Below are 12,561 nucleotides of genomic sequence, written 5' to 3'. Positions count from 1 at the left end.
AGCCGACACACTTTGTGTTTTACTCCTAATCTAAAACCCATGTTGCAGCTTCGGACTGGGCCAACGAAAGCAACAGAACATGACAAACAGTCTCAAGAAGTGCCGAAAATGACGGAACGATATGTAAAAAACGACAGAACGGATTAAGGTGGGCCTTTTACTCATATTTATTTTCATCAGGGTGTTAGATAGCGGTATTACAAGGCTGGAAAGGGATGTGAAAACGTCGGAGACGTTCCCCGTTCTCCCGCTCCACATTCCTCCACCCACCCCTCCGAAACCCGGACAGAAGCGTGCGGCGTGTGATTGATATCCGAGAATGATCCCGAGCTGTCTCTCCTACTCTTCTTTTAGGCCTGGAATGTGCTCGCATCTAAGCCACGGGCTGGATCAGGTCTGTGTTACTGTTTTCATTTCTACTGTGAAGAAGAAGAAGAAGAAAAAAAAAAATAGCCTGCTGCCCAAAAAGCTCTTGTATCCACAATACAACACCTGGAAAAAGAAACTCTTCATTAATCCCGGCAGCCCCTGGGAATCTGTGGTTCTAAGCGCCGCTCTTCACCCAAACCACATGTGAGGCGGCACGGTGGCTGGCCGGCAGAGCCTTTGTTTTAGAGCAGCTCCGGGTTATTGTCGGGTCACCGTGGCTGAGTGGTTCCTTAATTGAATTTCGAAGCGTTTTGTTTTAATACGCCACCGTCAGAGCTCCCCGGCCCTCTAAAAATATCCAAGCGGATGCAATGACCTCATCTTTTCCGGAGTTTTGGAGAAAGATAATCCGACATGGTCTTTATCACTCTGACTAACAGCTGATGAATGAATAATTACAGGCGACCACAGATTAGACCGCCGTCCGTGTAACTTTAGAGTGCTAAATCGCACGGCGATGACCCGATTCGCCGATGTCTCTGAGGAGAGATAGAGCCGCTATTTTCTTTCCCATCCTTTCTTTTAACGGTTCGTTTAAAGTATTCAAGTATTTTTTCCCACCTTATAGCCTAATAATTTAATGTATTTTGGGGGGATTTTATGGTTTAAACCAAAACATTGTTGTGAAGTAGTTTTAAAAAAAAAAAGTGTCTTTTTTTTTTTCTTGCAAATAAAAATTTGTAAAGTTTGCATCTATTGCAATCCCCTTTAGACATATCCCATCCATCCATCCATCCATCTTCTTCCGCTTATCCGAGGTCGGGTCGCGGGGGTAGCAGCTTCAGAAGGGAGGCCCAGACTTCCCTCTCCCCGGCCACTTCTTCCAGCTCTTCCGGGGGAATCCCGAGGCGTTCCCAGGCCAGCCGAGAGACATAGTCCCTCCAGCGTGTCCTGGGTCTTCCCCGGGGCCTCCTCCCGGTGGGACGTGCCCGGAACACCTCACCAGGGAGGCGTCCAGGAGGCATCCTGACCAGATGCCCAAGCCACCTCAACTGGCTCCTCTCGATGTGAAGGAGCAGCGGCTCTACTCTGAGTCCCTCCCGGATGACTGAGCTTCTCACCCTATCTCTAAGGGAGAGCCCAGCCACCCTACGGAGAAAACCCATTTCGGCCGCTTGTATCCGCGATCTCGTTCTTTCGGTCATGACCCAAAGCTCATGACCATAGATGAGGGTGGGAACGTAGATCGACCGGTAAATCGAGAGCTTCGCTTTTTGGCTCAGCTCTCTCTTCACCACGACGGACCGGTACAGCGCCCGCTTGACAGCAGACGCTGCGCCAATCCGCCTGTCGATCTCCCGCTCCCTTCTTCCCCCATTCGTGAACAAGATCCCGAGATACTTAAACTCCTCCACTTGGGGCAGGACACCCCCCCTGACCCGGAGAAGGCACTCTACCCTTTTCCGGCTCAAGACCATGGCCTCGGATTTGGAGGCACTGATCCCCATCCCGGCCGCTTCACACTCGGCTGCGAACCGATCCAGCGAGAGCTGCAGATCATGATCTGATGAAGCCAAAAGGACCACATCGTCTGCGAAAAGCAGAGATGAGATCCTGAGGCCACCAAATCGGATCCCCTCAACACCTTGGCTGCGCCTAGAAATTCTGTCCATGAAAGTGATGAACAGAATCGGTGACAAAGGGCAGCCCTGGCGGAGTCCAACTCTCACCGGAAACGAGCCCGACTTACTGCCGGCAATGCGGACCAGACTCTGACACCGGTCATACAGGGACCTGACAGCCCGTATCAAAGGGCCCGGTACCCCATACTCCCGGAGAACCCCCCACAGGGCTCCCCGAGGGACACGGTCGAACGCCTTCTCCAAGTCCACAAAACACATGTAGACTGGTTGGGCGAACTCCCATGCACCCTCCAGGACCCTGCTGAGGGTGTAGAGCTGGTCCAGTGTTCCACGACCAGGACGAAAACCACACTGCTCTTCCTGAATCCGAGGTTCGACTATCCGACGGACCCTCCTCTCCAGGACCCCTGAATAGACCTTGCCAGGGAGGCTTAAGAGTGTGACCCCTCTATAATTGGAGCACACCCTCCGGTCCCCCTTTTTGAACAGGGGGACCACCACCCCAGTCTGCCAATCCAGGGGAACTGCCCCCGATGTCCATGCGATATTGCAGAGTCGCGTCAACCAACACAACCCTACAACATCCAGAGCCTTAAGGAACTCCGGGCGGATCTCATCCACCCCCGGGGCCTTGCCACCGCGGAGCTTTTTAACCACCTCGGCGACCTCGCCCCCAGAGATTGGAGAGCCCAACCCAGAGTCCCCAGGCTCCGCTTCCTCAGTGGAAGGCATGTTGGTGGGATTGAGGAGGTCTTCGAAGTACTCTGCCCACCGGCCCACAACGTCCCGAGTAGAGGTCAGCAGCACACCATCCCCACTATAAACAGTGTTGGTGCTGCACCGCTTCCCCCCCCTGAGACGCCGGATGGTGGACCAGAATCGCCTCGAAGCCGTGCGGAAGTCTTTCTCCATGGCCTCTCCAAACTCCTCCCACACCCGAGTTTTTGCCTCAGCAACCGCCCGAGCCGCATGCCGCTTCGCCCGCCGGTACCCATCAGCTGCTTCCGGAGTCCCACAGGCCAAAAAGGCTCGATAGGACTCCTTCTTCAGCCTGACGGCATCCCTCACCGAAGGTGTCCACCAACGGGTTCGAGGGTTGCCGCCGCGACAGGCACCGACAACCTTGCGGCCACAGCTCCGATCGGCCGCCTCGACAATGGAGGCACGGAACACGGTCCACTCAGACTCCATGTCCCCCACCTCCCCCGGGACGTGTTCGAAGTTTTGCCGGAGATGGGAGTTAAAGCTCCGTCTCACAGGGGATTCCGCCAGACGTTCCCAGCAGACCCTCACAACACGTTTGGGCCTGCCAGGTCTGACCGGCTTTCGCCCCCGCCACCGGAGCCAACTCACCACCAGGTAGTGGTCAGTGGACAGCTCCGCACCTCTCTTCACCCGAGTGTCCAAGACATACGGCCGCAGATCCGATGAAACGATGACAAAGTCGATCATCGAACTGCGGCCTAGGGTGTCCTGGTGCCAAGTGCACATATGGACACCCTTATGCTTGAACATGGTGTTCGTTATGGACAATCCATGGCGAGCACAGAAGTCCAGCAACAGAACACCGCTCGAGTTCAGGTCGGGTGGGCCGTTCCTCCCAACCACGCCCCTCCAGGTCTCACTGTCGTTGCCCACGTGAGCGTTGAAGTCCCCCAGCAGAACAAGGGAGTCCCCAGGAGGAGCACTCTCCAGTACCCCCTCTAAGGACTCCAAAAAGGGTGGGTAATCTGAACTGTCGTTCGGCCCGTAAGCACAAACGACAGTCAGAACCCGTCCCCCCACCCGTAGGCGGAGGGATGCTACCCTCTCGTTCACCGGGGTAAACCCCAACGTACAGGCGCCGAGATGGGGAGCAACAAGTATGCCCACTCCTGCCCGACGTCTCTCTCCCTGGGCAACTCCAGAGTGGAAGTATGTCCAGCCCCTCTCAAGGAGACTGGTTCCAGAACCAGAGCCATGCGTCGAGGTGAGACCGACTATTTCTAGCCGGAACCTCTCGACCTCACGCACTAGCTCCGGCTCCTTCCCCACCAGAGAGGTGACATTCCACGTCCCAAGAGCCAGTTTCTGCAACCGAGGATCGGACCGCCAGGGTCCCCTCCCTTGGCCGCCACCCATCACACAGTGCACCCGACCCCTTTGGCCCCTCCCACGGGTGGTGGGCCCATGGGAGGGGGGGCCCATGTTTCCTCTTCGGGCTGAGCCCGGCCGGGCTCCATGGGTAAAAGCCCGGCCACCAGACGCTCGCCATCGTGCCCCCCCTCCAGGCCTGGCTCCAGAGTGGGGCCCCGGTGACCCGCGTCCGGGCGAGGGAACACCAAGTCCAAGGTTTTCCTTCATCATTGGGGTCTTCGGGCTGCACTTTGTCTGGTCCCTCACCTAGGACCTGTCTGCCTTGGGTGACCCTACCAGGGGCATGAAGCCCCAGACAGCATAGCTCCTAGGATCATTGGGGCACTCAAACCCCTCCACCACGGTAAGGTGGCAGCCCATGGAGGAGCATATCCCCCAAAATAAAACCCAATTCAACCACTTACATTCAGATGTCACCAAATTAGTACATAGAATCCATCTGTGTTATTTAATCTCAGGATAAATCCAAGTTTGTTAGAGATTAGTGAACAAACAGCATACGGATGTCTGCAGTGATGTTTTGCAAAAGTTTAAAGGAAAGTTAGGATATAAACCAGTTAGTTTAAAAAAAGTTAAGTTGGTAGATCCATAGGAAGGTAGTTTTATACCTTCCTATGGATACCATATGTATCATAGGTGGGTCTTATAATAAGACAGTAGGTGTTCTAGACTACCTCTGCACACCTACTATCACAAAAAGAAAATTGTCTACAACTTTCGGCAAAAGAATTATTGCTCTTTTATGACAGATTATTAAGGCCACACTAAGAAAATGAAAATAAAATTACGAGAAGCTGCGCGAGAATAAAGTCAAATATAGTCGCAACATTCCGACGTTATTCTCGTACGACTTATTGTAAGATTATGACTTAATTCTCCTACTACTTCTTGTAATGTTACGTTATTCTCGTACGACCTCTCGTAAGATTATGACTTTATTCTTGAACAACTTCTTGTATGACTTATTTCTCATACTTTATTCTCATGATATTATGGCTACTCTTGTAATAATTTGTTATGTATTTGTATTATTTCTTAGTATTACTCTAATAGCATGTCGTACACTTCTGCCATACATTTTTATAATAAAATATTGATTAGACACTTGATTAATGCTGACACTCAAGTCATTCCATCCTTAAACTTGAATTTCCCAACAGAGGAACAAGTATTTAAATTTAAAGCAATTCCAGTGGTGTCTAAGGTGAGCATTTTTGACGTTTGGGGTACACATGCCGTCGCTGATCGTGATGCACTCATGCGGGTGACTTCATCTTTTTAATCACTTGACAGTAATGGAGGACAGCAGCAGAATATGCAAACCCAGGAACGTATCAACACAACACGAGCGTGTTTTTACTTCCCTGGAAGAAGCGGTGACTAAAACCTGCTCTCCTGCTGCAACAGCCCTGTTCTGTATTTATATTAGCTGCGAAGCAATTTTTAACTGTACATTCCAGTTAGGTGAACAGCTCTTGGCCGGTGCTGACGGATTTTTCAAAGCTTTGGGATTAAAAAAGAAGTAAAAATTAAAACAAAAGAATAAAATTTTAAAAAAAAAACATGTCCAGTCAGTTGGCAGGAGCAGCTGTGCAGCATTTTTGCAGCAAAGGCAACAGAATCATTTATTTGTCTGACTTTGCAGTACGCCTGTATAGCTGTCAGTAGGTTTTTACTGTAGCAAGCCTAAATATGAAACCAATTACAATCTTGGGTCGGCACTCCAAACACAGCCCGCATATTTTTTTTGTTGTTCTCCTCTGAAATACAAGCAACTATTTCATGCCTTACCCCCCTCTCCTCCACCCCACTTTTTTTTTTTTGTTGCGTTTTTCATCACTTCACGCGGTGTGGTTCGGATAAATAATGAATCTGTTTACCACTCGTGCGCGCTGAGGTAATAATCGCCTTCAGAAACGTCCTATCTATCAACTGAATCTGGTCCGTGTGTCCGCCGCTCTCGGCTTCGCTCGGGTGATGAATGAACATCTGAGTAATTTCATGGATGAATTAGGAGCTAAAAACAACAGCGGACTGGGGTGGAAAAAAAAAAAAAAAAAGCATCGGCAGATATTCCACCTGTTGCCTAAGACTAATAGAATAGTACAATTTTTCTTTGTTATGGCGTTGATGCTCCAGGCAGATAGTGGTTCAGACAGAACTCCTGGCAGCTCTGTTGAAAATGCTTTTTTGGTCATTTAGACAGCAAAGCAAACAAGAACACGCAGCACTTATCATAAATGGAGTAATATCTGTTCATTACATTCATTTCGGTTCTTTTTCATGCTGTTCTCAAAGTCTGAATCTTAACCACAGCCATGAAAGCTATTACACCGACACAATCGCTAATAAGAGAGCAAAGTTAATTATCTCTGATGGGGATACATCAGTCAGTTTAAGGACACAGCGCTCCATAAACAACAAGACTGCAGAGGTTGATGTTAAACTACATGAAAAGATCAAGCGACGGGGCTGATCACGTCTAATCAGCGCGGAATCCACCCAGCTCGCGGGGTGAAGCTGGCGCAGGAAAGAGTCCAGGCTCTTTTAACGCTACGTGTTGGAGAGCCGTCGGCTGCCAGGCAGGCATCGCGTTCGTCTCGCTAAGCGAAAGAGCGCCGCTGAGCTTTATGTCAAGTGAATGTGGGTTGCAACGCGGAAGTCAGTGAAAGGTTAGCAAAAGACGTCTCTGGTTTCTGGCTGCTTATTTACGGCCTTAAGAGTCATTTGAAGCTTTTTTTTTTTACTGAAACGTGCGAGCTGGTCAATCCCCTATGCAGCCCAGGAAAAATAGATGGAAGTGCTGTCTATTAAATCCACACCCCTTTGACTTTTACATGTTTTATCAACCCACAACCGTAAACTTAAGCGAGTTTTACTAAGACTTAGAAAGACGGTCTTGATGTTTTCTTTACAAAATCATCTTGAAACGAGTAGCATGCATTGGTATTCAGCTCTCTTTACTCCAATACAATGTTGTTAATTTCCTTTAGAAATGGAGTGAACAAACAACTTTAAAAAGACAAAGGAACACAGCAGACCAGTCAGGGAGAGCGTTGTGGAGAAGAAGCTTGAAGCAGGGATAGGCTGAGGTACAATACTTCAAAACAAAAGCCTGGAACATCTCAACAAGATGTCCGTCCAACTGAAAGGACAGGACAAGGAATGAGGTTATTAATCAGAGGCAGGCAGCCAAGAGGCCCATGATAACTCTGGAGGAGCTGCAGAGATTCACAGCTCATGTGTGAGAAACGGTCAATAGGGTAACTGTTTGAGGTCCACTGAAAAAAAGCTGGCGTTTATGGAGTAGTGGCAAGAGAAAAGTCTTTAAAGATGTATCGTTTGCAAGTGGTCACTCTTACAAAAAGCTTTTAATAGCCTATCTAGTATGACTAATTCACACATCATGTGTCATTTCAAATGTGTGGCGAGGCTAGGCTAGGTTAAGCTAAGCTAAGATAGTTTTCCTCAAACCACACAATAAGCATATACAGGCAGGAGTTCTGGTTAGATGGTAATACTTTTTTGTTTCTTCCAGATTTTTGGGCTACATGTAAAACTACTAAACTGGGCACAACCGACACATTGGGTAGCAACAAACATGTTATGGAGATGCATTTCCTAAGCTGGGAGAGGGAGATGATGGCAAGATGAATGGACCAAAACATGGTCAACAAAACCTGTTAACGTCCTAAGACGTCATTGTGCTGTTGGATGATTCTTAAGTATGTCGCCACAGGTACGATGGAATGGTTTACATAAATATAAATATGTGTTAGAATGGCATAATTCCATAACTTAATATTAGTGAAAAGGTTTTTCTCCAGCTCTCTGATGGACTGGCAGCCTTTCCAGTGTTTACCACACCTCTCGCTCAATGACGCCTGGAGAATGGCATCAGCCTTCCCCATGACTTTGGAAAGATAAGCAAGTGGAAGGATTTTTATCGAGTCACACTGAAATTTAGTCTCTAAATGGCCAAAACTGTAAGATATAATCCAAAGATTTACAGCTGTAATTGCAGCAAAAAGTGTTTCTATACACTCTTCCTCTCCTGAGTTTTGACTCAGAATAAGAAAGATTATGGAAGTACAATAAAATTTGTAATTATTGTGTGTAAAAATGGACATGAATTTCTTTGAGATATTGGATAGGGCAGAACTGACTAATCATTGCAGTCAAAACTAACTCGATGCTGGAGAAAAATCGTAACCCTCCTACGCGGCACATCAATGTTAAACCCTAAACTAGAAAGTAGCAGATTTATTAGAAACCCGTCTCCACTCCACAAAAAAGGCTAAGTGGACAGCGATTCAGCAGTAACACCTCTGATGGCAAAATTGTGTTAATGATGCCATCGTGTGGTCTCTCTCGACGGAGACGCTTTCTTCGAATGTGCTTTTGCAAATTAAGAAGTTGATCCAAAAGAGAGAGAGAAAAAAGTGTTTTTCATTTTTATACGAAGCAGTTCATTATCAAACCATGGTAACCACAGAGATTTCTGAAGAACGAGCGGGAGGAAACATCATCACCTTGGTGGGATCCTGGGTACTGACATTGGGCTTTAGGCCAAGCCTGCCACTCCTCTGCATTGCCCAGACTGTAAACCAGCGTTAGATGGATTGTGGTCTTAAGCGTCTCAAGCCGAATGGCGATGCAAACACACAGGGTTGTGTTGTGGAAATAAATACACACTGGAACACTTTTTGAAAGTCGCCGTTCATCATGGCACTAACAAATGTTGTATAGAAAAAAAATCTTCCAAATAAAGAAACAACTGACAACTGTCCAGCGGAGTGACAAATCAAATCTTCAGAACGCCCTCGCACCACATGCAGGAAGCCATGTGCAACATTTTATTTCTCCTCATCTACTAAAAGTACTTCGCTTTGTGCACCAAGATTCTAAACTTAAAAAAAATCTATGTGCCTGGTTCTACGTGGAGGAAGAACCCAAAGAGTGAGGGATGAGGCCACTCTACAGTTCATGCTTTAACGACGATAGATCGTTCAATCAGACAAACCATGGAGGTGACAGACTCTAGTGTTTGTGAGCATAAAGTTACCCAAATTTTAAAATGCACTATTTTAGCTTGATTTTTACCTTTTAATTATCCCTGTCACTGCAAAACATCCACTGACATCTAAAGAGGTAAAGTTCTAGTTCCTACAGATGTTCACATACAATTTACAGAAAGAAAAACCATTTCTTTCTCAGGATCTGACATTAAATCAGACCACGTTTTCTGTTTTAGCTCAGTGAAGATTACCAAAATAATTTATTTTGCAAAATGCCAGAAAAATCTAAGATGATCTTTTTTAGACATGTTTTATTACTTTCTTTAAATTTAGTTTACATACACTAAGAATACTTTGCCTCTAAACAATTTGGGAAAGCCGAGATTATGATTTAAACTCTCCAAGCTTAAGTGTCTCACAAACCCAACAAAAAGCATCATATAATATCTGTATGACTTACTACCTACAGCAAACACGTCTACTTTGATTGTTTACTTGCCTTGAAACCTCAAACCTTTGAAATTACAGTGAATACAACTCTTAATTTGAAAAAAAATAAACGATCCCGTTTGTTCTGAAATGTAACGAATACAAATATTGGTGATAATCATATGTGAGCTAAAACAGGAAAAATTTTGAACTTCTTAATACCAGACAAAAAATATTGTATTTGTTATATAGTGTATGCAAACATCTGGTTTTTAACTATGCATGTATGATATGTATAATATAGCTGAAAATTGGATTAGCTTCAAGTTTGAGTGCCGGGTCAAACAGAATACTAACTGTTAGTATTTTATTTTTAAAAATATTTTGACAACTATCACACCATTTTTCAGGTAAATATTCTCAAGTAAAACTCATGTGATTATGTGCAAAAAAAAAAAAAAGAAAAAAAGTGAGACTTCCAACTGCTTCCATTCACCAATGTAATGTTTAACGTAATATAAAGCCAGCTATACTTTAGAAGAGGGAAAAAATACAATTCCTTTTTCTATTTTTAGATTTTTCTCTTGAAAGATAGAGATTTCATTATAAACTTGGTGGACCACTGTGAGATGACGACATTAAACAGAATAATGACCAATAGGTTTGCTCAAAATGCTACATTCTGCAACTAATGATGAGGAGGTCACCATGTCAGTAAGAATTATATCATTTACTGTTGTTTTGAGACGGTCATGTTGTAATCTTGAACGCACCCCTTGTCTTGTTTGTTTCTCTTACGCCCTCTCACCTCCAAACCACTGGATAAAACGACTGGATAAAATTGAGGAGATTACACTTTATGTCCATCGCCGTCTTCTGTTACCCTTACTCCCTCGCCACACATGACATCACGGAAAACTTTGTCGAGCTTCAGCTGCAGTAAAGAAACCCTCCGTTGTTTTAGCTATTTTGAGAGCCCGTGTGCATACACAGGGCTAAAAATAACGATTCAAAACACAGGATTCCGCAAATGTTTCCACCTCCGGCGCTGTCATGCGAGTGGCATTTGAGTCAGGTTGAATTGGGCCGTGATGCTGAAAAGGAGATGTGTCAGCGTGGATTAATCTTCAGAGAGATTCAATGGAAAAAAAAAAAAAATGTTCGAGGTACGTAAACGGGATTTGGAAAATGAGCGCGACTTAAATCTTTTCTGCACTAATTGCGGCGCTCCGACTCTTTCATTCATTTCCAGAGGTAAACAAGCAGATGTTGTTGAATCAAGCTGAGAAATCGGCAACCTCATTATGCTTTGGGTAGGAAAGGCATTCAGGAATTTAGATTTTACAAGAAACATGAACTCAACACCGAACAGCTTCATCTTAACTAGGCAATGTTAAGTTTGGTACGCATCCTACTGTTGTAAACCCGTTCACCTATGTATACTCAGTGTGCAATATGAACACTATCTGATTATTCAACTATGTCTCATAAAATGTAATTACGTATTTGTCAAGAGTGAGAAACAACTCAGGTTTGGGTTTAAGTTCAGGTTTTCAAGTAAGTGACACAAGACTCAGGCAACCATCGAGTGTGCCTCATATTGTACCAAGGTATAAGGTATAGTCAGTTGTTTGACATGTGGTATTCCTACTGGATGTAATTTTACAGCACCTAGGTTCCTCTCATTGTTTTCTGAGATAAGATTTTATTTTGCAATAGCAATATGTTTGAACTCATTTGTCTTTGGTTGGGGCTAAGTAGCATTAGCGCGGTAAGTGGCTCGTGTTAAGCCCATTGTTGAAGACAAAAGAGAAATCCTACAGCCACTAAAGTCCACTCCATTCTTGTTTCCATTTTGTGAAGAAGGAAGTTGCGCTCATGTCTTCTTCACAGGTTTTAATGTTGTTTCCTTCAGCTGCTCTTAGTGCAACGCCTCCACAGGAGAGGAGGTGAACAGCTTGCTCAAAGGGTTTGGCTTGTCTGACACAGAGCAGTGTGAAAGCGAAACGCAACGACTGAAAATGCAACAAATGTTGCACTTTTGCTCCTCAATCGAACCGAGTCTACCGCACTATCATGTACGAAAACACCCTTTGAAGAAGCAAGTTAGCCAAAGTGGAGTTATCTTCTACTCTACCTAACTTCATGTTAGCATACCTCAGAAAAACTAAAAAAAAAAAATATCCATCACAAATACTTGAACTTTGGAAAATTATGAAATATAATTGAACTCACCATTTTTGCCTTCGCTTGTCTGTTTCCTGGGTCTGTGGCTTGGCCTGTCTGTCTGCCGTCCAGCTTCTCTGCCAGCATGTGTGGCCCTCTGTGGGAGACCGGGATGCCGTCTGTCCCGTGGAGCGTCGTTGCAGACCTCCGAGCATTTCACAGCGTTCATGGCTCTCCCTTCACTCCCCAGCGGATGACATTTCTTCTTGGGTCACCTCCCTTCAGCAGAGAGAAAGATACCGTGAAAGTGAACGCTTGGCAGACGGGGGGGCCACGTAGCAGCGACTCTGAACCGCGGCCTTGGTTAACGGTTACAGTTAAACAACCACTGTCAATTGGAGTTTAAATAAGCGCAAAAACATCATAAGCACATGAATGGGTAAATGTGAAAACTCTTTCCTTTACTCTAAAAGCTGGAATAAAGCCAAGTCAGTGTTTACAGAACACAACATGTCTTCCACATTTCACGTTTCGGAGGCCCATCTCGGCTCAGACGGCCGGCGTGTGGCTGGTTGTTTATGATCCTAGATAAAACTCACGTTCAGCCATATGTGTGCATCTCTTAACCAGGTGGAGCTACTCCCTTCAGGTGATGGGGAAAGAAATATCTATTTAAACAATATCAAAAGAGCAAAGTTTTAAAAATCCTGAACAAAAAAAAATCCACAACATTACCAACACATCACCATCCTGTTCCCCTACAAAGTGAATATAAGAAAATATTTAGCAATCGAGCAGAG

The 12,561-nt window shown here is 45.6% G+C and overlaps 1 protein-coding gene across 4 annotated transcripts in view; it reads right to left on the bottom strand.

Moving 5' to 3' along the window:
- myocd (myocardin) overlaps positions 1–12,561 on the bottom strand; it is a 138,658-nt gene that overhangs the window by 54,148 nt on the left and 71,949 nt on the right. For all 4 annotated transcript variants that reach the window (XM_028029102.1, XM_028029103.1, XM_028029105.1 and 1 more), the window contains exon 4: positions 11,831–12,040. In XM_028029102.1, coding sequence (XP_027884903.1) covers positions 11,831–11,990 — 160 coding nt within the window. In that variant the 5' untranslated portion in view covers positions 11,991–12,040. The remainder of the gene's footprint in view (positions 1–11,830; positions 12,041–12,561) is intronic.

Source organism: Xiphophorus couchianus, chromosome 10 (genome assembly GCF_001444195.1).
Source record: "Xiphophorus couchianus chromosome 10, X_couchianus-1.0, whole genome shotgun sequence".
In the NCBI taxonomy this organism is placed as follows: domain Eukaryota; kingdom Metazoa; phylum Chordata; class Actinopteri; order Cyprinodontiformes; family Poeciliidae; genus Xiphophorus; species Xiphophorus couchianus.
Note: the sequence above shows the minus strand (reverse complement) of the source record. Positions and strands in the feature narration are given on the sequence as shown.